Source organism: Lepisma saccharinum, chromosome 18 (assembly GCF_977018435.1).
Source record: "Lepisma saccharinum chromosome 18, izLepSacc3.1, whole genome shotgun sequence".
NCBI lineage: Eukaryota > Metazoa > Arthropoda > Insecta > Zygentoma > Lepismatidae > Lepisma > Lepisma saccharinum.
In genome coordinates, this window is record NC_139246.1 from 57,913,003 (window position 1) to 57,938,935 (window position 25,933).

The window sequence follows — 25,933 nt, forward strand, 5'->3', positions numbered from 1 at the left end:
ATCCGTTGTTTCAGCCCTTTGGTAAGGTATTCAATATGGCGTCATCCCCAGAGGTGCTAGTTTTCTTACATGGTGTTACCTGGAAGGAATCTACAGACAAAAACTAATATTGAAAAGGTCAGAATCATCAGTTTTATTGCTATCACTTGGTCAAGAAAAAATATATGTGTTGAACTGAAGGTTTCTGATAATTTACTTAAGAACTTAGTGAAAGAACAAAGAGAATGAATAGGAAGCTGGAGCTGAAAACACCAACTGGTTGTGGGTACCTAATAAATCAAACCTTTTGCAATGAGATTTCGCAGATTTTCAATTGTCATACCTTGTAATTTCAATTTCTGGTAAGTCAACTATTAAAACCTTATGTTACTATATTTTCTGAGACTAAATTTAAAAAAGAAAAAGAAAAGACTTCATTATTCTAAGTATGGGATGTAGTTTAACCTTACTTTGCAACGTCAGAAATTAGGTGACATATGTAACCTCACACTGACCAAAATGAGTTGAATCTAAAAGTTGAGATTTTTACTGTGAGTTAGGTTCATGCAGGGATTCCTTTCTGCCCAATTTCAGAATTTCTCAAGAGGACCCATCTGAGATATTTAACCCCGAAAACTGTCAAAATTCAATGAACGGCCATGTTTGAGCCCATGCTGTAAAAAAGGGTTGCATATTTAAGCACTGATATTTTATTTACAGACACCCTGCAGGCAGGTCTACACATGAAAAGAAAATCAAGCCTTAGACTAAACCTCTTCATTGAAAATATCGGACTTAAATATCCAATTTTTTAACTATTGTTACCCCAATTTCGACCATAATTTTCATACTTACGATGCAATTTTAAGCAATTTTGCTACATGAGCAAAAAAAAGCCATGCGCCATGTTGGATCATTGTACTTGACTTACAGGGAGATGGTCGGCTATCTGCTTCGAGGAAATGTGCACGGTGTTCCAGAAGGTATCGTAGGAATGTGTTCATGAGATTACGGTATGGCAGAGGTGATTCTGAGTTGGCTTGGTGGCGTTGTCCAAAGTGTAGGTTTTTGATCATTCCGTGACATCGGGAACATTCTTTTCTAGAATATGAAGTTGCCTTGGCACGACATATTCTCGTTGATGTTTGTTTGGGGTTGCGGGAGTAGTGTTCGTTTGGGATGTGATATTTGTGGTTTGCGAAAGAAGAACGTTATTCAGTTTTACCGGTATCTGCAAGATATTTGTTCCTGGAAGATACTTCAGTCAGACGACAGCTTAGGTAGTGTTGGCTCTGTTGAACAGATGGATGAGAGTGTGTTTTGCAGGAGGAAGGGTAGTTCCAAAACGGTGGGTTTTCGGCATGTACGATTGCAACGCAGAAAGGGGCTTGCTTCTGCTTGTTGACGATCGTACATCCGAAACCCTCGTTCCGTTGATCGAGAAGCATGTTCTTCCAGGAACAGGAACATTCATCTGGTCGGATGAATGGGCATCTTACAAATGTATTTCACGTCTTGGTGGTGTTTCCCCTTACACTCACAAGACCGTGAAACATAAGGCGCACTTCGTTGATCCAGTAACAGGAGTTTGCACTAACAGGATTGAGGGATATTGGTCTGTTGCGAAAAGGCATATGAGGAAAAGGAATGTTATGAGGTCCCACTTTTTGGAGGAATATCATTCAACATATTGTTGAACAGTATCCTCAGCATGTGTAAATACGTTATCTTGTGGAACATCATGCACATTTCTTTTCGACAACCGCAGGACGTTTTCTGAATGACTTGTGGGCTGGGATAATTTGTGACTTCTTATTTTTATGATGGATTGAAGGGGTACGGTAGTATTCTGTGCAAAAGGACAACAAACACGACTTATTACATGCGACTGACTTCACTTTCCAACTTTCACTTACAACTTCAACCTGCAATGCCTGTACTTGGGGAAAAGAGGTAAGTTACCTTCTTAGCTTTACTTTTAGCCTTAAATTTTTGTTTCTTCATGTGTCAATGCGGAAAACAGTGAGAAATAGTGTTGGGGACAAGTGACTCCAACCAATTTCGAACATGCCTTTAAAAAGGGACTATAGATAAAGGCGGGGCCACGGTAGCGGTAGGTAAGTCAATTACCCCAAGGGCGGAGCCCGGAATCGGTGGGAAATTTGAAGTCAACAATTTCAAACGACAAAATCTCAACTTTAAACGGCTGTACAGTCGTAAATACTTATTTCCGCGCTCCAATTTTTTTTTATTCACATTTAGGATCAAATAATCTTCAGAAAGAAAAAAAAAATTGAAAATTCGAGGGTGTAGAATAGGGTACCCGACCCTGAAGTGGCACAGAAGATGAATTACATTACGTGAAAAAAATAGGCTTATTAGAAATTATCTTTTAATGTACAAAATGTAAATTGTAGAAGAAAAATAATCTTCAGGCCAGTTTGATATTTATTGCTCGAATAACTGTGTGGTTGCAGTACGTGAATTAAACTTTTATCCTTTTTTGAAAGGGGGGGAGGGCAGCGCTTAAAGTGATCCGGAATGCACCGGAACTCCATTCTGGCAAAACTCGGTTCCTGCTGCGACATTGGATATCCATTTATTTATTTAATGCACCATACAAAAGTCCATTCCTTGGGAACAAGTTTACAATACCGGACCACTCTCCAATTTCTATGAAATTTCGCCTACTCACTAATTGTGAACTCCTAATCACGAATCTGCATGTAATAATTGGCGGTCAAGTATGGAAATCGAGAAAAAAATGAAATAAACTATGTTTTCTTAACGTAACATAACCCTACCATAAGAAAAATAGCTCCACGGAAGACGCCATTTTCCCAACATGAAGAAATCAACAGGCAAGATAAGGTATAGTTCTCTTAGCTAAAATATTAATTTTTCTTTGTATTTATGCTAATGGAACCTAACCTAACAGGCCTAACCTAACCTCGTAGGCATTCCTCGTCTGTCGTGAACAAGATTGTTGTGCGTAAAGGAAGACCATTAGCTAATTAATTGCGAAAGAAAGATGGTTCCGAATTGCTGTGTATGGACAATCACCGTGGTAAATTGCAAGGTTATTTTACAAGTTGTACACGTAAATGTACAATTTTAACAAGTGACCGCCAAATATGAACTACAGATACGTCATCAGGACACCGAAATTAGTAAGTAGGCGAAATTTTATAGAAATTGGAGAGTGGTCCGGTATTGTAAACTCATGCCATTCCTTGTTACATTAATTCTTGTAAAGAATAGATGAAAGGGATAAAAGAAAGTTCTTCGGAGCTTATTATCGTTATCAGTGTTTTTTTCTGCAAAGACAGTTGGTTTGTTGTTATTGTGTTTATCATAACAACTGCTCTAAATATTGTGGTATATAGGTAAATAATCATGCACATATGTACACACACCCACATGGTATAATTTAACAATACCGGGAATTTCTTCATTTTGCTTGAAATTCGGCATATACACAAAATTAGGGCTCCTAATCACGAATCTGAAGTTAAAATTTGGCGCTCACGTGTCAAACTTGCAAAATAAGAGGGTCAGCCATCGCAACCGACAATGCACAATTGCTCATTATTTATCGCAAGATTTTCCGTTACGAAATATATGTATATTCCTGATATTAGTACGACCCTAAAATTTAACTATGTTTCCTAACCTAACCACGTGCCAATGGTTCATGGGGCTAGCACCAATGGTCCGTGGGGCTAGCCATAATTCAGGAATTTCTATACGTGAGCGCCAAATTTTAAGTGCAGATTCGTGATTAGGAAACCCAAATTAGTAAGTATCCGAAATTTTAAACAAATTGGAGAAATTCCCTGTATTGTTAAATTATACCGTGTGGGTGTGTGTGTACATGTGTGCATGATTATTTACCTATATACCACAATATTTAGAGCAGTTGTTATGATAAACACAAGGTAACATTATCGTATGGGTGAAACGGATTCCTTCAAATTTCCTTCAAATTTACAGGAGAAAGTACTTACGGAAATCATTTTCTTGAGCGTTTTGGAAGTTCCTGAATGTAGATTTGATCCATTTTAATGTGAATGCGTGTTGTTTTCTGCGAAAATCTCTGTCCGACACGCTGTTTCTGCTCCCGCCATTTGCTTTTTGCATGAGAGTGCAATGTTCCGTGTGTTAAGACGATGCAACCCCGTAGCCAGTGTTTCAGCCTCGCCGTGTTTTCACTAGAACCACCTGTCGAGTTCGGAACAAGCCATTTTTCCCGAATGGGTGTCACTTATCGCACAACAATGTAGCAACATTGTGTTCCGACGTCACAGGAGAGAGCTGTTTTTACAATTTTTCTTTGTATTTATGCTAATGGAACCTAACCTAACCACGTAGGCATTCCTCGTCTGACGTCAATATTCAAGGTTGCAAGATTGTTGTGCGTAAAGGAAGGGAATTAACGAATTACGAAAGAAAGATGGTTCCGACCCGAATGGGTGTCACTTATCGCACAAGACTGTAGCAACATTGTGTTCTGACGTCACAGGAAATTTTTTTTCATGTTAGGCAATACAAAGGTAACGCGTCTATTAGCGAAAATATTATTTTTTTCTTTGTATTTATGCTAATGGAACCTAACCTAACAGGCCTAACCTAACCACGTAGGCATTCCTCGTCTGACGTCAATATTCAAGGTTGCAAGATGGTTGTGCGTAAAGGAAGAGCATTAACAAATTACGAAAGAAAGATGGTTCCGACCCGAATGGGTATCACTTATCGCACAACACCCTAGCAACATTGTGTTCTGACGTCACAGGAGAGACCTTTTTCATGTTAGGCAATACAAAGGTAACGCGTCTCTTAGCGAAAATATTATTTTTTCTTTGTATTTTTGCTAATGGATCCTAACCTAACAGGCCTAACCTAACCACGTAGGCATTCCTCGTCTGACGTCAATGTTCAAGGTTGCAAGAGTGTTGTGCGTAAAGGAAGAGCATTAACGAATTGCGAAAGAAAGATGGTTCCGAATTGCGAAAGGAAGATGGTTCCGAATTGCTGTTTATGTACAATGAACGTGGTAAATCGCAAGGTTATTTCACAAGTTCTACACGTAAATGCGACGTATTAGCATAATTTCAAATAGGGGCACGAAAGTAGATATTTTCCGGTGAACGAGGTTGCACCACTGCATAAATCGACAAAACACTCTCAGATCGCCCCCTAAACCAGTATGCTATCACGGCCATAATGTGTTACAGATTCGAAACAACAAGTAACAGTAAGTACTCGTAAATAGAGAAAATAAACATTATCTTAGTTAGAAATGCATTATTTCGCCTTAAGAAATGTTCCGCAACATGTTAGCAATGTAAAGAAGTCCGAAATATATGATTCGTAGGTGTTTCACCCATACGATAATAGTACCAAACACAATAACAACAAACCAACTTTCTTTCCAGAAAAAAAAACACTGATAACGATAATAAGTGACTCGTTGTGTTTACGAAACTTGCATAAACCATCCGAACATTATAGGACTACAGCACAGGAGGCAGGTATCCACATGCCCCACGCTAAATCCACCAATAGACCATAACAGACAACAGATGGTCCTATTGATAAGTGTTTCTTTCCTTCTTTTCAGATGCTACCTTAGGCACGACGACATTAACTGTTTTTATTTTTTTTTTACTTCATCTTATCGCCAAACAATAATGTATAAATTACAAATTCTGGAACATAAGTGGCTGATAAAACGATAAAATTGCTCTCAAAATTATCTGAAGAACTAGTTTTCTTCTTGAATGAGACCACAGATTACTCCAAAGACCATACTCACAGACATCCATTCAACTCGAACTCGAACTCGGAATTTAAAGAAACTTCGAGAGCAAAATGGCTACGAAAACAACAGCTACAATTGATACGCGGGCAGAATTAGCAGAATTAGTTAAAAGAAAAGCTGAGATAGCGGTAAGTAGTTCGAATATTTGTTTTAATTATACTATCATAAACTAAATTTGCAGACTTATAGGGTTTACGTTTTGTTACGGTCATAATGCAATTGGTACATAGTGTCACTATTTGAATAATGTTTGCATGCAGATGGTCTTTAGTTGTATATCTTGTTGACTCTTCACTTTTAAATTTATGCTGCAGATTACATATAAAAAATATACATACAGACGAGTATTTGGAAATTATGCCTCGACGTGAAATTGTCAAGTGCAAGGACAGAGTGAGTGTTGGCAGCATAGGCTGTTCCTTACATTTCCCCAATAAAAGGTAAAGGTTCCGATTGTTTTATGAATCTTTTCAAATTCTCCTAGCAGGAAGACTAATTATCGTAGAATTTTGGCAATCGTTAGCCCCGTCTAGTTCACTTGACACTCGGTGTAGTCCAGTGTCAGGGTGGTGCAAGGAAATGACGTTGGCTCCGTCTTGAAATCCTCCACCCTCGATTTCTACCACATTTTCAAATCTTTTCGTCCAAAATTGAAGTTTCGGTAATTATGCGATATCGCCCGAACACCTCTCACTCGTTTATTTCGTTAATTTTAGCATTGATACTTACCTATTCTGCATTGAAGAAGATTCTTTAAGGTGAAGTTATGCCTTTTTCCATAAAATGGTGTCAACTTTTCATGTTACGAGTCATTATTTGTCTTCTTGTTCCGCTTGGGTAACAGACAATATGGCTTGCACTCGTCATGGATCATTGCGCGTCGTGCTTGTGTTTTGTTGATTTGGATTGGGTATGTAGTGTTTCAATCTTCTTAACCGAAAAATACCTACTTTCGTGATCGTTATGTCATCAAAACCCATTCATGATAGCCCCACAAATCATTGATGGATAGCCCCAAAAACCATTGACAGATAGCCCCACGGACCATTTCCGGCAACGTACTATTCTGCATTGCCGAACATTTCTTTAGGTGAAATAATGAATTTCTAACGAAAATAATGTATATTTCTTACATTAACGAGTACTTACTGTTGTTCCTTGTTTCCCACAAACCATCCACGGGTAGCCCCAAAAACCATTGACGATAGCCACACGAACCATCACGGTGAAGAGGTATGCCTACTAGGTTAGGTTAGTCCTGTTAGGTTAGGTTCCATTAGCACTCCTTTAGTTCAATTTAGCATATAAGGACAATACGAGAGCGTATTGTGCTCTCGTGAAGAAAGCAAATGGCGGCAGAAGCAATAGCGCATCGGAAATAGATTTTCGTAGAAAACCAGATGCTTTTTCATTAAAATGGATCAAAACTACATTCCCGAACATCAACAACACTACAGATTTCTTACATTAACGAGTACTTACTGTTTGCCTATTTCTTACATTAACGAGTACTTACTGTTGTTCCTTATTTCCAACAAACCATCCAAGGGTAGCTCCAAAAACCATTGACGTTAGCCCAAAAATTCACGATAGCCCCACGAACCAATTCGGGAATGAGGTATGCCTACTAGGTTAGGTTAGGTTCCATTAGTACTCCTTTCATTCAATTTATCATATACGGACAATACGAGAGCGTATTGTGCTCTCGTGCAGAAAGCAAATGGCAGCAGCAGCAATAGCACGTCGGAAATAGATTTTCGTAGAAAACCACATGCATTCACATTAAAATGGATCAAAACTACATTCCCGAACATAAACAACGCTACAGAAAATGATTTGCATAAGTACTTTCTCCTGTAAATTTGAAGAAATCCGTCTCCGGTATAGTAAAGTGTTACCGAAACTACTTACCGTAATAAGTTCCTGTAGTATTGTCTAACATCTGGAAGGTGTTTTGTGTGATGTGGGAATGTTTCATAGCGGAAATTCAACCAGTGACGCATAGTCCCACGAACCATTCATACATAGCCCCACGAACCATTTCCGGTAAGGTTAGGTTAGGTAGGGTCACAATAGTTAAAAATTGGTTTCGAAAAAATATGCGTAGCCCCACACACCATTCTCGCATAGCCCCACAAACCATTTGCGGAAACGTACGTTCTTCAGTTACAAAAACACTTTTTTTAAAAAAAAAAATTATCAAAAAGAATGTGAATACACGTTAAAAAATGATCCGCGAAGCAGATAGGTAAGTACAAATGTCAAAAATTGACGAAACTCAGAAGTTATAGGTGTCCGAAGGATAGTAAACATTTACCGAAAATACCTCCAAGAACTTCGACAATGCTACAGAAACTTATTTCAGTAAGTAGTGTCTCCTGTCAATTTGAAGAAATCTGTTCGGGCGATATCACATATTTTCTGAAGTTTCTTCTAAGAGAGTGTGTTTTTAACTAGGGTGGAAGGAAAGATAAAAGTTTGGTATATCGGAGACACATTAAAATTGGATATTTTGTGTTTCGCATGGTTCGTACTTACCAATTATGTATTGCGGAACATAGTTCGTTGGGACTTCCGGATAGACTCTATCTTTCACTGTGATCCAAATTAATGTCCAACTTTTGGTTGGTTGAAGGTTGCACTGCTGAAATGCAAAATGTTCCTTAGCATTTCAAATTCAACATAGGCACTAACATTTGAAACACGTCTTCAAGGGGGGGGGGGGGGGTTGAACGTTTGCACTGCCCTCTTCAATGTGCTATTTGGCACTCTCCCACATTCCTCTCAAGCCTACCACTTCCAAAGTGTTCATACCTGGAGGTTTCGGCAAGCCATACCCATGTTATCAGTGCAAAATGGGGTGGTGCACTGTTCTGCATTAAGTGCACCTTGTCGTTATCTTCCCAGGTTGATGCGATGAGATAGACAAAATTCTCCAGCATGTGCACATATTGCATCCGAGCTGCAATTTGAGCATGATTAGTCACCAACAGACTGAATGCATTTTTCAGTCACCTAAAACTGAAAAAAGACAACAACTAACAAGTTACAAATGACAAGGAACATAGTACATTTCAGCAGTGGAACAAGTCTTCCAACCTAACTACCTAGACCAGCACAGTGAATCAAAAAGTGGGCATACATTTGAATCACTCTGTATTATTCCATATAGGTTATTTTTTTGGATGTGACTACCGCCAGCAGGTGGTGAGATTAGCAGAACGGGCAATTTTCACCAGTTTTTATTAAGCATGTGTGCTATTATATTTCACATATGTCAGTAAATGTTTAAGGTAAATCATGGGCATTAAACAAGAGCATAATATGGAAAAATGAAGATGAGAAAGCAGTTAACACATTCGGGTCTGGCCTCATAATACAGCATTTTTACCTCTGGTCTGCGGTTTTTAGTTGTTTTTCAAAAAATCATAGAAAAAATATTTTTAATTTGTTTTTATTTACCACACATTTCTTAAATGTGCAAAACTTCCTTTTTTCAATGAACAAAAATTTGTTAAATTTTGTTTTCGTTTTCAGACATTTTTTAATATTTTTTTCAGCAATGTTTTGTGAAAAAAAAGTACAACATTGTAACACTGCGATCTTTTGCCTCAATCTTAATTTGTGTCACATCTATTTGTAGATAAGCACAGAAAGAAATATAAAATAAGTCCCCATACAGTGACAAATGATGAGACCTGGAGAAATAAGGAAACCAACCACTCAGTCATGTTTTCTTGTAAGATATATACTATTTCTTTTTGCACTGCTTCTTATGATAAGCAGTTAGGTTCCATGTTCAAAAAGTAATCACAGGATAAATTCTACACTTTTCATTTTTTTTCGTTCTTTACTTTCCAGTTTTTGACAACCACATGTGGCATTCTCCCCCCACACCCATCTTGCTTGTTTTGCATAGAGAAAGGCAAGAAATAAAAAATGTTGTGGTAATTGTAATGAGATTTTTGGATGTTCTTCTGACACTATGTTACTGTGCATTTCTTTTCCATTGAAATTGTAGTACTTATTGGGTTTTCATTATTACTAGAGCTCAGAAGTTTGGCAAAATGCCTTTTTTTCCCTGCTGCATTTATTGATAAATTTTTCTTGACATACATTTTTTTATGTTGTTGCTAATGTTTTAGGAGCATTTCTATTTTGCCGTTTTCAATGAAATTGTAGAATTCTTTTAAATAATTGTGCATAACTTATTTTTCTTTCAAAAACATTAATTATTAGCACATTATGGTGTTGCCAAGGACAACTACGAAGCCTGAGAAAAGTGGCGAAACTGTTGTAGCATACATGAAAGTCTGATTGAAGTACCAAGGACAAAAGTTAGCTGTTGCAGAAAAGTGCAAACATGCAATGAGTACAAATGTAGAATTCGAAAAATTAAAACAATTTGTGATATCCTTAAGGGTGGAAATTATCTTGACGATATGAATCCGGTTACAAGAGCCTGTTTCATGTATGGTCCAATTACTTCTGTCAAACTAGCTATCATTTTCTGTTGTGAACAGCATTCTTCCTGACAGAGGAAAAAACAAGTGGTTATATGCAATCAAGGCAGCAAGGGAAAGTAAAAATGTTATTTCCATGTAGATTTTAGCTTTTGAATGGAAATATATGTATGAGTGACTTGGAATATGTTACTTTTTGGGTTTTTTAACCTATTTTTTTTATTGTGGTGCCTGTTTTTGACATTATAAATGTCTTTTTTCCTGCCTATTTAAAGCAAAATAAATGCCTGAACTTCCGAACTTTATTTATTATTTTTTTTTCTCTTGGAGCATTTTTGCTGAATCATAGGTATTGACATAATAGCAGTTCATTACAAAGAAGAGAAATATCTAATTACCAGCCAGTTTGGAAGCAGTAATGATATAATGATAATAATAACCTGTGGTGCAACAGCCTGTGAGGGCCAAGGCCTACCTACCAACTGCTGGCCTCACCCCCAGTCATTGTAGGTTTCCATGACTGGGTTATGCTATTCCTTCATAGCTCCCTCCAATTTCCTCAGAATGGTGGGTGGCCACCGGTCCCATAAACTGGCTAATATCTCAGGAGAAAAGTTGTTATGCCCCCCCCCCCCCCCAGGAGACTCGAACCAGCATATGTTCCATAGTCCGAGTCTGATGCCTTAGACCACACCGCTATGGTACGAGACTATTTGCAAACAGGAAATTTTTTTAACACATTCTATGCCAGGTTGGTTTCATCAATTTTACCTCCTGTGTCAAAGTGGTTATGGGACTTAATGACACTTAATGTGCACTTGACACCCACACCTTCTCAATCAGGCTTTATGTGCATCATTGTTATACTTATGACTGATGGCACCCTAGAAACAACAAAGTCAAGCCACATGTTTTGGTCAGAATGACCAACATGGGGTGATTGGCATGTGCCAGTTTTAGTCATTATGACCAACGTGGCAGTTAACATGTTAATGAAAGTATACGTTGTTTCCCATAATACTGATTGTTTCAAATATTGGACTTCCAGAGAGAAAACTTTAAGGATCTTTTTGTAATTAGCTCTCTGTTTATATTTTGTTATCCAGTTTAACATACCTATTCACAAGTCTATGCTTTGGCAGTTTACAAGACTCAACATGGGTGCATCATAATAAAAATCTTTGTCTTATATTGTAGGAGACATTGGCAAATTTAGAAAGGCAAATATATGCATTTGAAGGAAGCTACCTGGAAGACACGCAACTCTACGGGAACATCATACGGGGCTGGGATCGCTATCTAGCTAGCAATAAAAATACCAACAGCAAAGCAGACAAAAGGAATAGGAAATTTAAAGAGGCTGAAAGGCTGTTTTCAAAGTCTTCCATTACATCAAGAGCTGTAAGTATACATTCCGTCAAAGTGAGTAATTTTAATAATATCAAATGATGGTGTTCTAGAATGTACATGGGCTTGCCTGTTTCATAGCTAAATTTTGGATTCTTACTTATTGCCTATTTCATTTTGGAGATGATGTGATCAGTACCATGCTCCGGCTGCCTTTACTCCCCAGGTACCCGTTCATTTGGGGCTGGGTGATCCCCAAAGCCACTTTATGAGAAGACAAGGTTGGAAAAATTCAGATCTTAGATCACCCACTCGGGGAATCAAACCTGAGTCTCTTGCCTGGCAGTGAGATGCCCTACTGAATAGACCACTGCTGCTCACCAGTCTTATTTTAATATACATAAAATTGTATCTGTATATATATATATATATATATATATATATATATATATATATATATATATATATAACCAGCAACATTAATTCTTGTCAGCCTCAGTGGTGGACTGAATAGATTGGAATTCTGGGTAAAAAACAAGTCTTTCCTTTTTTTTTGTTCCTTTGTGTATTTTATCAATTCACCATTCATATTCATCTTCATTGTCACCTTTAGTGTAGGGAGGTATAAATGTGACATAAAAATATCTAAATAAATGTAAAAATATAAATAGCATGAATGTATCACTCCTTGATGAAGGAATTTCACTAAATGCATAAATTACCATTGTACATAAGAAAGTTTTCATGGAAGACTTCATATACACCCGCCGCAAATTAACTTCGGACCTCATAACATAAGAACAAAAAAATTACATCTTTATCACAGGCCGGAGGCTAAGTCCCGAATCATTGACTTGTTGATTAAAGCAAGAGACTTGGTAGGATTAATTGTTCTATCATTACAGATATTTTCAGTCGAGTAGTCAATCGATATCTGCGCTCCGATGGCCGCCATCTTCCTCCTATCAACGTCCGGTTTTCTCAGAAATGTTCCAACTAGTGTAAACTTTCATAACAATTCAACAAATCTATTTTTGAAAAATAAGAAATAGAAGTTTTTCAGAAAAACTACAAAATATTTTATGAGAATCTGCGAGTTGAAAGTCTTAACAATGATTGTTTTTTCAAAAATTATGTCAACTTGTTTGTAAATTGTGTAATGATATGTGTTAGCACAAAATGGCCCAGTAAAGTACGCAATGACCTAAAGCGGAACTGTGAATTACTGTGGGTCGAGGTTTCAGTATCCAATGCAATGAATCTTCTCCTTGGTTCGTACTATAGACCGAATAAAAATAGTCCACTGTACCTTCTCGAAGAATGTCGAGATTCGTTACTTGCAGCAATTGCCTTGGGGGACGTTGCACTTTTCGGAGACTTCAACCTGTCTATTGAGTGGCAAGATCCTGGTCATGGAATCGCGAAGTGTGCAAATGACCTATGGTTCATTGAAACTTTCATTTCTGGTTTAAAGCTATGGCAGCATAATTTATTCAACACCAGGAAGGACAGTAATCTAGATTATGTTGTGTCCACATTGAACAATGTAAACATTACGCCGCGTAAGAACCTCCTCAGTTCTGACCACGATAGTTTGGACGTGTCCATTTCCATCCCCCACCTACTAAAAGAGGTCATCGCCCATCGATCCAGAAGAAGCGCCACCTATGGAACCGAGCATCGTGGGAGGAGATAAGACGTACCCTCGAATGTTTCCCCTGGGGGCTTTTGGAAAATGGGACAGTCGACGACGCAGGTGAGCTATTTACAGCTGCCATTCATGCAACGGTGAATGACCTTGTCCCTTCGGAAAGAATAGCATCTCGCCGATTTCCAAGTTGGTTCGACTCCGAAGTGCGCGCTGTACTGGCTAACAAGAATCGAGCCTGGCAAGTTTGGAAGGACTTCCCGAGTGAGCACACTTACAATACTTTCGCTGTTCTTCGAAGGCACTCAAAGTACCTACTCCGAAACAAATACAAAGAATACATAAACAGTATCAATGCAACAATCCAGGAAAATCCAAAGAACTTCTTCAGTCTAATAAACTCGAGAAGAAACAACAGCAGAATTCCTCTTGAAATTACACACAATAGTGAAAGTGCGAAAGGTGACCGAAGGGCTGAACTCTTAAATGCTTATTTCCACAGTAACTTCTGTCCGCCTGCCCCCCCTTGCAACGTTGCCAAACGTAAGATCAGTCTGTTCTTCCTCTCTAACAAAGCTTGCCACTACAACCGATGAAGTAAAAAGTCTATTGTCGTCTCTCCCAGCTCACCGTGCCCTAGCGCCGGACAATCTTACCACCATGTTCCTGAAGAAAACTGGGGAATCCCTTTCTTATCCCCTCTGCATTCTTCTGAATAGATGTTTCTCGGAGGGCATCTTTCCTCACGCTTGGAAGCAAGCTAACATCACTCCCATTCACAAAAATGGCAACAAAAACCTTGCTTCTTCCTATAGGCCAATCTCGTTACTCTCTCCTCTGTCCATCATTTGTGAAAAAATCATCAAAGACAGGCTATATAAATTTGTTTCTCTGTACCTTAGCTCAAATCAACATGGTTTTCTTTCTGGTAGTTCCTGTCTTACGAACCTGTCTGTTTTTCTCTCACATGCTATGAAATGTATTTCAAACAATTCACAACTGGACGTTATATATTTTGATCTAGCCAAAGCTTTCGATACTGTCAGTCATCGTCTTTTGATTCATAAATTATGCAATAGATTCAACATTCATGGTAACTTTCTTAACTTGCTCACAGATTACCTTAGCGATCGCCAACAACGTGTAGTCCTTCCAGGAACTCTATCTAACTTTATTCCCGTCCTTTCTGGAGTACCACAGGGCAGTGTTCTAGGACCCCTCTTGTTCATATTATTCGTCGATGACCTTACCGACCATCTCACAGCCGCCTCTAGTAATTACCTTCTTTTCGCAGATGACTGTAAGATTTTCAGAGAAATCTCCACTTCCAACGATGCTCATCTTCTCCAGAATGACATAACAACGTTTTTTTCATGGTGCCTGACATGGAAACTTACTTTAAATCCTGAAAAATGTACTACTCTCACCATCTCTCTCAAAAAGAACCTGTTAAAGTCATCTTACTCCATCTCTGGCAATAACATCAAAGCAGTATCCTCTCATAAAGAGTTAGGCATTGTTTTCGACCAAAAACTCACATTTGAAGAACATATTACAGGCACGACAAAAAAGACTATGCGTCTCTTAGGTTTACTGTATCGTTTCACCGAAATTAGTGACATCTCAGCCCTCACCTTGTACTATAAATCATTCATCTCCCCAATAATAGAATACTGCTCTCCCGTCTGGTCCATGGCATGTCCCACTCAGCTCTCCACAATTGATTCTGTTCTTAACTTTTTCCTGGCTATAGTTCGTTATAGGGTTCCCTCATTACGCAACTTTCCAACACCACATCTCCTGGCCTTTCTAAACCTACAGACTTCCTATCAGCGCCGTTTACTGAATGATTTTAGGTATCTTTACAAAATTGTCAATGGCAAAATCCGATGCAACACGCTCCTCCAGGAATTCCACTTTCGAGTGCCTATGCGCTCAACACGCAACACAAATCTATTTTACACAAAAAAGCCTAGACTGGAAATTCAAAAAAGATCGCTCTTCCACAGACTTCCCACTCAATATAACGACCTCCCATCAAGTGCGGATGTATTTTCCACAGAATATGCCTTTCGGTCAACCATCAGAAGGTATGTTGCCAAATAATATTTAATTGTGCTATCTTGACTTATTTATATTAATATTTTGTCTTATTGTGCTATTTTTATTTTTGTTCTTTTTTGTTATTTTCATTGTTACTGATTTCAGTGTAAAATGGCTACGTGCTGTATCTGGAATTTTCTCAATAAATAAATAAATAAATAAATAATCCACCATATTTGATATTTTTTTGAGTTGATATATCTCGGGAACAGTGTCTCCTATCAACGTCCGGTTTTCTCAGAAATGTTCCAAATAGTGTAAACTTTCATAATAAATCAATAAATCTATTTTTGAAAAATAAGAAATAGAATTTTTTCAGAAAGTCTTAATTAATAATTCTCGAACCAAACAATGGCATTTTCTATTGTGTAAGATTAGTTAGTGTTTGTTAGAAGTCTTTAGACGAACTAAACACCTATTTTTTCTAGATTTATAAATTTATCTTAAATAACATTTTAAGAGAAATTCAATTTACAAACAAGTTGACATAATTTTTGAAAAAACAATCATTGTTAAGACTTTCAACTCGCAGATTCTCATAAAATATTTTGTAGTTTTTCTGAAAAACTTCTATTTCTTATTTTTCAAAAATAGATTTGTTGAATTATTATGAAAGTTTACACTAGTTGGAACATTTCTGAGAAAACCGGACGTTGATAGGAGACACTGTTCCCGAGATATTGTATCAAATTAAAAAATATCAAATATGGCGGATTATTTTCAAGATGGCCCCCGTCGGAGCGCAGATATTGATTTGCTACTCGACTGAAAATATATTTAATGATAGAACAATTAATCGTGCCAAATCTCTTGCTTTTATCAACAAGTCAATGATTCGGGACTAAGCCTCCGGCCTGTGATAAAGATGTAATTTTTTGTGCTTTTGTTATGAGGTCCGAAGTCATTTTGCGGTGGGTGTATCACTCACTTTGACATGGAAAATTTGCAAAAAATGTTCACTAAGTTTGTTTTAATTTGAAAATTAATTTAGTAGTATGTGAATTTAATATTATATATACAGAGAAACTTCATTCAGTGGCAGTGGCCACTGAAAATAATAGAACAAAGAAGAAAAAACAGTTTCGCAGATAGAGTGAGTACTAGTTTCTCCGTATTTATCTACTACCACGTGTCTCTTCTCCCAATTATGAAAAATATAGCGTAGTTGACCATCAGCAACTAAAATGGAAATTTGAGAACAGTAATATGTCCAAATATATTCATATCAGATTTATCTTTTAATGTTGTATATGTAATGTATGTATATTATAGATTATTTCTAAATGTATTATCAGTGAAATTATTGACAAGCAAGTTTATGCTAAAAATGATACGTCTGGCTTACCATGGTATGAGGTCTTGTTGATAGAGTCCTGCTTCAAACTACTATAACAAGACTTCGTTAACTATGAAGAACTGATTCTAGCTTTCTTAATCCTGCCCCATCCACCAGTCCCCCCCCCCCCCTACTCTACTGAAATGGTCAGGTAAATGACCGTTTTCACTGAAGTTGTCGGGAAAAGATGGAAATTTTACGTTGGTGTTGGAAATGTAATTTTTTGTCACCTCACCCCACTGTCCTCTTAGATTACCAGCATTATGATTTATTTTTCAATTTTCTTTGTTCCCAACTCCAACTCATTTCCAGCACCTTCCTTTTGATTTAATTTTCCTGAAACACTGAAATTTCCTTATATGTTCGCTGAGGGCTGTCCTTAAGGCTAGAAGGTTTAACCTGACACAGTTAGTGCCAAACCGTTTATTTCCTTCTGCTAGCAGACTTTCCCAGGCAGCATGTGCTTTGTCCTCCGCCTACCAGGGTTCGCCGTTTCCTTCATGTGGAGAATCTGAGTCATTCGTTGCCACATTTTCATTGACGTGAATGTTCTGCTGGTGGAGACATCTCTGCTTTCCCTAGCAAATGACTGCTCACATCATGGCCTGTTGCCGTGTTTGCTTGTTTGGGAACAACGTCCTGCAGACAACGGAGAAGTTTTTGGCAGGAGCTATGCCAAGTTAAACCTTCTGGCCTTTAAATTGCCTTCCATTGTGCCATCTGAATGTTTCCTGTATATCTCTTTGAAACTCCACATGTAATTCCATATACACCTGGAAATTCCATTACGTCCACTTCATATTGTACCCAAGGTATTGGTAACACCATTAAGCCTTGTTTCCATGATTATGAAAAACTAATATGCTGACCAAGGCAGTAATTTATTTTATTAAAAACATAAAGTAAACGTAACGTTTCAACCTTCTTGCAAGGTCTTCATCAGACTCTGTATCAAGTACAAAAGTAACAAGATACACAAAAAGGCATTATATATACACAAATATTACTCCCTCCAGACTATTAGAAAGTTGTTAGGAACTTTCTAGCAGGTGGCTTTCACTTGCCAACTGTACTTTCACCGAAAAAGCTAATCATAATTACTTTCATATAGAATGTGGTTGGACTTTTTATCTCACGCTCTTTTTCCTTCATTTTTCTCCCTTCTCCTCTCCTCTTTCTCTCTTGTCCTTTCCACTCTTTCTAACACCTTCTTCCATTATTTGTTTAACTTTAGTACCCCATTCCAGTTCATTATGTCTTCTTCACCTTTCTTCTGTATTTCCTTGTCATCCTTAAATTTTCTCACTAGCATTCTCTTCTCCCTTCCTATCTGCTTAACCTCATCCCACTCTATGTCATGTCCTGTTTCTTTAGTGTGTTTAAATATTGCATTTATCTCTCTCTTAAGTCGTACATCATCCCTATGTTGTTTCAACCTTTCTTTCAGCCTTTTTTTCGTTTCTCCTATGTACACACTCTGACATTCTTTACATTTCACTTCGTAGATAATCCCTTCTTCTTCCTCTTCTCTGTTCTCCTTTTTCTTGCTTGCATTCTTCGCTATTCCTAAGATGCTTCTCCCTCCCTTCCTGTAAGTTTTAATTCCCGCTTTCCTAAGCACTTTGCATATCTTTTCTGTGGTCTTCCCCATACTCCTTATTCAAAACCTTCTCTCCTATTTTTTCTTTCTCTTCGAATTCTCCCCTGCCCATTTCCTTACTTCCTCTGTTTATGTCCAGTCTATCCTGCTTCTCATAGCCATTCTTTTCCAGCTGTTCCATAGGCTATTTATTTTGCCTTCTTTTTCACATTCTTTCATGCATATTTTCTTGATTCTGTCCTCCATATTCTTTATAAAATTTATTTTTGTCACCTCCCTTACATCACTTCTTTTGTGGCAGAATACCACTGCTGCACACTTCTTCTGATGCCAGGCGGTTTCAATTTCTTGTCCTCTCTTCCTTTTCATCAATATATCTAGGTAGCTTAATTTGTCTTCTTCTTCTATTTCAAGTTCCAATAATAAAGTTGAAACGTTACGTTTAGTTTATGTTTTTAATAAAATAAATTACTGCCTTGGTCAGCATATTTAGTTTTCCAAGGTATTGGGTAAGAAGTTAGAAGTCTTATGTTATTCTCAAGGTGTTTGTGTTGTTTACACATTGAGAGGAGGTTTGAAGACAAGAGATAGGCCATAATTACTGTACAGTCTGCGAATGCATATGATTTTTTGTAAGGAGTATTGACATATTTTTCTTTTATTCCCACATAATCACTTATTCTCTTTTCCTTTCTTATATTTGTTCAATTCCCTGTGGAGGCACTAGTGGTTCGGATCCCACTTTAAACTGTAGGTCCAGTCCTGATTAGCCTTACTGTGCATAAAGTGGACTTAAAGCAATAAATCAATCCAATCCAATCCTTTCTTATAGTTATTTTCCACAGTTCAACATCTCATTCATTTTATAGTTGATTTTTACACCTTTGATCCATCTGTAGTTCTCTTGATTGTTACACAGGGCCTCTCCGATGGCATAGTGGTAGCATTGTCACCTTGTAATCAAGGGGGTCCTGGGTTCGATACCTGGTGGGGCACATAGTGGTTCGATCCAACTTTAATCTGTGGGTCCAGTCCCGATTAGCCTTCCTGTGCATAAAGTGGACTCCATCAACTCAATCAATCAATCAATCTTGATTGTTACATGAACATGCTGTTATTTAGCTGAACAGACCAGGCATTCAAATATGATTCATACTCTAATTTTCATCACAACTGTATTTTTGTAGTTTTACCAAGAGTAAATGAAATCTAAAACGGAGAACGTTTCTCATACAATTTGATGCCTTAAATTCAGGGGTGCCCTCAGGCAGGTTTGTGGATGCAGGTTGCGTCCACTCAACTTTTGGAGGGGATTTTTTCATTTGCTTTCTTTGTGATGGAAATTTGACTGAATTAAAATTTCAGCATTGCAATGCAATTCCAATAGTTGAACTTCGTTAACATGTAATTATCACTTCGTATACTGAAAAACTCAATATGCGTTTAGTTTATGCTTTATAATAAAATAAATTACTGCCTTGGTGACCATATTGAGTTTTTCATATCATGGAAATAAGGCTTAATGGTGTTATAATTCGTATACTGCTTATATACTGCTAAGGTATTATCTGGGGGGGACAGTGCCCAGTTCTTATTAAGATTTAAATTGTCGGATGAATTACTGTTCAGAGATTAAGCATTATTTTGGGTGGGCCTTATGAAAGTATTGACTTTCAACTTTAAGTCTTATATTATCATGGGAATTCTACTAGAGGGGGTGGAGATTGAACATTGCATTTGGGGGGGATATCCAGATATTGGATATCAATGTTAGGTCGTAGATTGGCAATATTTAGAGCTTTGGTATAAAATTCGTATGATGATCATCATTTAGGCTGTCACTTCACTGTATCATTTGGAATTTACATGGTTTCCTCTGGATTATTTGCTAAGCAGGCCGGGGGATTGGTGTCATAACCATCCACCTTTGTTCCTTCCTTTACTCCTAAAACAAACATTGGATACATGAAAATGCAGTGAAGTAAAATATAACATCAACTACTAAGCAAGAACTCCATGGGTAACAATTTTTATTTTGCGTCATTAGCTACGGGGGAAGGCAAGGGGCTGCCACAAGCCCAGAGGCAAAGTCTGTGCTGAAGGAGAAACATTCCGAATTCAAAAGCAGCCCCTTGCGACAATATTGACCAGTATTAGTATTATTTCCAGTTTCGTAATAAATACCCTAAAAATTTTCTTGCTCCCGGTGTGCCCGGGCAGATTGAAGGAAGGGGGAATATCATGCTTGAAGTGACCTCTCCTAGATACCTGTAAAATTTTCACGGTTTTCATTGTGAGATAATATTATGTACGAAAAAGTTACTGGGAGTTTTTGATTGTTTTTACCATTTACTTGATATTGTACAACTTTTCTACCCCCTTTCTTAGTGATGCACCCTTTTCGTTGTTGCCGCCCATGAGCAAATGGAGAAAAACCTGGGAAAGAGTAAATATCACGACATCCTGTGAAAGTATTGACACCAAATTAAATTAATATTCTTGTAAGTTTGCAGAGAAGTAGATATAAAAATGTTCCTGCTCACTTTGCTCGGAATTATCCATGTTTAATGTCTTGATAAGATGATTGTGAAGGAACATACTATAGCTGCTTTACGATTTAATTTGATTTGAGTTTTTGTTATTAGCGTCGCTTTTCTTCCACTTTGCGCTCATTGCGATGAAGAGAATCAGTGATGATATGATGAAATTGATGAAGGGACACTGACAAAGAACACCCATGACCAGCCTGGAATTCGGACCTATGACCTCGGGTGTCGCAGCATGCTATGCTAACCACTCTGTCATAAAGGTCAGCTGCTGCATTACCAGACACGAACAATATTATTGGTGTTGATTAATAACATCAGTTTTAAATATATAATCCTTAGTGTTTATATACGAGGGTTGTTTGAATATGTTAGTAAATTTTCAGGAGATGATGCTGTTCATTAGTTGAAAAGATCGATTTCCCAATAGCCCAGAAAGTGCGTCTTTAACAGGAAAACGGGCCATCCCACAAATCGAGCGTCACAATGGCAAAATTGCACGAACTTTGCTTCGAATTTATTCCCTATCCAACCTATTCATAGGACCTGGCCCATGCGATTTCTTCCTGCAGGTGCACCATTTTAATGTTGTTCTATCAGAAATACTCCTGTATTGTCTATTCCCTGTCTTGCAATAATTGTACTAAATATACTGCATAGTTCGGAAGATAGGCCAAGGCCCTTCGAGATCTGTTGCACCACAAATTATTATTATTTTTTTTTTCTTGTATGTACGCATTGCTTGCATGATAGAATTATTTTCCTGTAGTTTACGGTTTGTAATAACCGTAAACTACAGGAAAATAAATTATTATTATTATACTAAATAGGAATGCATTTTAAATAGCCCAATACAACAGAAAAATATATAATAAAAATGTGCATTTCTAACTTGTCACAGGAAGTAAATGTTGCACTTGAGATACAACAGAAAATTTTGACTATGAAGTACTCTAAGCTTAGGAGGATAATTTGTTGCAGGAAACACAAAATTGTATTTTCACTGTCTACGGCTCTGTGCATGAAACAATAATTGAATCAGTCATACGAACAAACCATCTTTGGTTAAGACAACTGCAGCACGGATATTTATTCCCCGTTCAAAAACCCTGGCATCACAGGGTGGGGGTGGGAGGAGCTGATGGTGATGCAGCTCTGAAATTTTGAGAAAATCAAATTTCTGAAATGAAAGCAGTAAAGAACTAGGGGAGAAGGCAAACTCCCCTTAAAACGACCCCCCCATTATCATTTTTGTATTTGAACAACTTTTGAAACGCAAGTAAAAAATTGTATATTTAAAATATTTTATACTGTATTTATACTGTATCCTTCCAGAAAGCAGCTATGTAATATCTTCCTTTACAATTCAATCCCCCCCCCCAAAAAAAACACCTTGCATATGCCAGTGGTGTGTTTAGTTAGATTTTTCTATCTTAGTATAAGTTGTGGGCTTATCAACATTTATTCCCCATCCAAAACCACTGCATATACATAAGACATTTTAAATTATCTAACCAATCAACGTACTAGCTTTCTGCATGTCGAAAATTACAACATTTTAGCATATAACTGTTGAACTTTTGACAGTTTAATGCATCCAAATTAAAATCCGTTACCATAAATTTATCAAAATAATTTTGGGGGGGATTATGGTGAACGAATTTTGGGGGGGACTGTATCCAGTGTCTTGGGGGTGATAGACACCCCTGCTTAAATTCACTTGTTCATGCTACTGAAGCGTATGTATGTTTATGCAAACTTAGTTTACCAATATTGCTTTCTCGTTTCAGGCTGTGAGTGGGCTGGTGGACCAAAATCAAGACAAAGGTGAGGTATTTGTAAGTTTCAACTCATTCAAAGAACTTACATTGCTTCCATAATTGTAACCTACCTGTTCTTTTCTTTTGGTGTACAAATATCTCCATGATAGCTTAGTAGTAAAGGTATGTAATGAGTGGATCCTTGATTTGATTTTAGTGATTATTGTTTACCTAATTCCATTTTATATTATTTTTACATTATTTCCTCTTTATGCTTTTGTTCCTCTTCTGTCCACAAACATAGATCCATTGTCTCTCTATCTTTATAGAACTTTATAATTTTCAGTAATTCTAGTTCACAATTTAAATCATTATGTGCTGAAATATGTCTAATATGTGATATCTCAAAACAGAAAAAGTTCCAAAATGTACAATGTGAAATTTTTCTAGCTGGAGATGAAAGACTGATTCAGCAGATGTGTTGAATAGGATAGAAGCTGTTCAGGTGGTGCTGGAAGTTATTAGAATATGTGTTGCCACTGCCTACATATATTTTCATGTGCGCAAAAATGTCATTCTTTAAATGGAGCAAGTGATTTTTTACACTGTAAAACACGGTGGCTACTCATTCCAGGAATTACGCATGAATTTTGCTCTCCATAGACATGAAAAATTGCAACTTTTATTATTAATCCAAATCCCATTGAATTGGTACATATTTTTTAATGCCCTGAGGCACGTTTTTCACAGTTTAATTTTATCAAGGAAGGAAACGGAAAGAAAGATGGGTGGACATAAAACAGGATTCTGTCAATCCGTTTGGTTTGTTAGTGTCCTTTGCAGAACAATATATCTGACATATGGAAGATTATTGCAAGATATCATGAAATTGATTTCTTAAAGTTGATTAGGTAATTTGAATTTTTTATACAATTAACAATTGTTCATAGATTACTATATCCCGTAACAGGCAGGCTTGAAGTTTTATAAATTAAATAAATAAATAATAAGATGCAACTTTGATATTTGCAAAATCAGAAATACAGTATTACAGTCCCAGGAGGTTAGTAAAGGTACTATTAACTTGAAAATTTGTGTGTGTGGGGAGGAGTATGTGCCTATGGAGTTATGCTTGTATTCATTAATTAAATCATTCATCACAAAATATTTTACAATTTTATATTGGATAAGTGCATTATGAGCTACTGTATTGATATTACTAAAAAAAATCATATCAGTATAACCCCAGTGTATGTAATGCTACATAAGAATGCTAATTGAATTCCTTGTGTATGTCAGGCATATATGCCTAAACTGTTAGCGATTTTTGCCACAAGTTATTAAGTGAAGTTCTGTTATATTTAACACAAAACACATTTCAAATTAGTTTTAGAACAATCGTGGTGTAGTCGGTAGGGTGTCTGACTGCCACGCTGGAGACCCAGGTTGAATTCCTAAGGTTGGAATTTTTTCTGGCCTTGTCCCCACATAAAGTAGCTCTGGGGCTCACCCAGCCTCAAATCAATGGCTACCTTGGGAGTAAAGGGGATTGGAGCATGGTGCCGATCACATCACCTCCAAAATGGCCGAGATCAAGAATATGTGGGACCCTACCCCCACATCCCCTAAATATGCCTTCATGGCGTGGTACTAAATGCACGGGGAACTTGATCTACCTTTGCTTTACCTTCAGAACAACTAATGTAATGTTATGCAACTGAAATGGGAAAAAGTCGAGAAAAAACAACAGCTGGAAGATGGCTTAGCTTGATATCATGCACTAATTATTACAATTACTAAGAAATCCATTGGGCCAAACATGACCCAGTGATAGCAGTTCAGGGTAAGTTTAATCCCCATCCTTGAAATGTCATTGAACCTAGAAATTTTTATGGTCATAATCACTTATTGACAGATTTTTATTTTCTAAGGCCTTTATATTGTGACTGTCCTAAAACAAAAACGACAATGAAAGTGATAGGCACGCTGCTAACCCCACCTTGAAATGAAATCATAAATGTGTCACAGATAAGCAGAATATAAATATTGTATTCAAATATGCAAATATAACTGTTATATTGTTTGTTTTTACAGACAGGAACAGTGAAACAGAATCTCAAACGGGCAATAGTGGAAGTGAGGATAACTGCAAGGATTTTGGGAAGAGTACTAATGGAACAATGAATGGAACAGATACTCCTCCCCAAAAGGACACACTCAGCAAAGAATCGAAAGCAGTGCATCGCATGAAGAAGGGCAACAAGAAAGCAAGACATCGATGATGAAACATTGATTCATGCAGATTGGACGGGTTTATTTTTCTTTTTTATGGAATTGAGTGAAAGTGTGCGTGATTGAGCAATAACAGACGAAAAATTTGTGTATGTTCATTACTGTTGTGAATATCTGCAATATTGTATACAAAAATGTTATATAAGGCTTTTGTTTCAGTGTGATAGATTACAGTTTTGTTCAAAATTGCAGTATTTCTTACACCTCTTGGACTGCCATATGTACAGGATGTTATTTATTTTTTTTATTTGGCACAACATTTATGATCTCAGATATACTGATTGTCATGTACAGAGAAATTGTGTGCGTGTGGGTAATTGGAACAAATTTTTCCTGCCATCAGAGCATGTGTGGTGTACAGAATAAACAAATTACTACATCTGTATTTTTCTCTTTTCTAACATCAGTGTATATATTTGCAGATTGTGGATGTACAATTTTTGTAAAAACAAAATTCCCTGACTTTTCAGACTTGATTCTTCTTTTACAGACTGAAGTTATTAGGGCAATTCATGTCTTTACACATATGTGTAAGAAGGTCACTACATTTTAGCTAAACGCCACTCTTAGAATCCCACTTAATACGTTCAGCCACCCACGCCCTAGCAAAAGGCTGTGTTAAATAATAACACATTCACCTCGATCTTAAGTTTGCCTAAACTCCTGTCTCCCCACTTTATACTTATTTTCTAAGTTCTGCTGGCCACACAGCATCTCTTTCCTTTTCCTAGCTTTCACAGCTGTTTCATTCACCACAAGACCTGTGAGAGGAGGGAGCGAAGAGGAATGGCTAGGCAGGAGGAGAGGGCAGACAAGTTGCTTTCCTGATGGACAGGAAGGAAAAAGGCATCTCTTGCATTCTAGTCTAGGTGAAATTGGCCGATCCTTCTGCCTCACGATCAGAGAACAAGTGCACTGGTGCCAAACCGATGCTGCTTTCACTAGTTTGGACCCAATGTAAGTGTGTACTGATGTGTGTCTGTGTTTGCCTTCCTGCTCCTCAAAAACGCAAGTGGAAAATTAACAATAGGTCGATCG

At 37.4% G+C, this 25,933-nt stretch overlaps 1 protein-coding gene across 2 annotated transcripts; it reads left to right on the forward strand.

Annotated features, from left to right (window-relative positions):
• Nucleotides 1–5,567: 5,567 nt before the first annotated feature.
• Nucleotides 5,568–25,274, forward strand: Eaf6 (chromatin modification-related protein EAF6/MEAF6). 2 transcript variants are annotated; one of them, XM_083139841.1, is made up of 4 exons: nt 5,568–5,928; nt 11,461–11,664; nt 22,634–22,681; nt 24,698–25,274. In XM_083139841.1, the coding sequence occupies exons 1-4, from the start codon at nt 5,851–5,853 to the stop codon at nt 24,785–24,787; spliced, it is 420 nt and encodes a 139-aa protein (XP_082995967.1). In that variant the 5' UTR covers nt 5,568–5,850; the 3' UTR covers nt 24,788–25,274. The 2 variants fall into 2 exon arrangements, with proteins under 2 accessions (XP_082995967.1, XP_082995965.1); XM_083139839.1 differs by having other exon boundaries at nt 5,736–5,928; nt 22,634–22,670.
• Nucleotides 25,275–25,933: the final 659 nt, after the last annotated feature.

What these genes read in the sequence shown, in the direction of transcription:
- Eaf6 (XM_083139839.1), top strand. Translation starts at nt 5,851, where the DNA reads ATGGCTACGAAAACAACAGCTACAATTGATACGCGGGCAGAATTAGCA. An exon ending in CTTCCATTACATCAAGAGCT is followed by an intron (nt 11,665 to 22,633) that starts GTAAGTATACAT and finishes TTCTCGTTTCAG; the next exon opens with GCTGTGAGTGGGCTGGTGGA. An exon ending in GGACCAAAATCAAGACAAAG is followed by an intron (nt 22,671 to 24,697) that starts GTGAGGTATTTG and finishes TTGTTTTTACAG; the next exon opens with ACAGGAACAGTGAAACAGAA.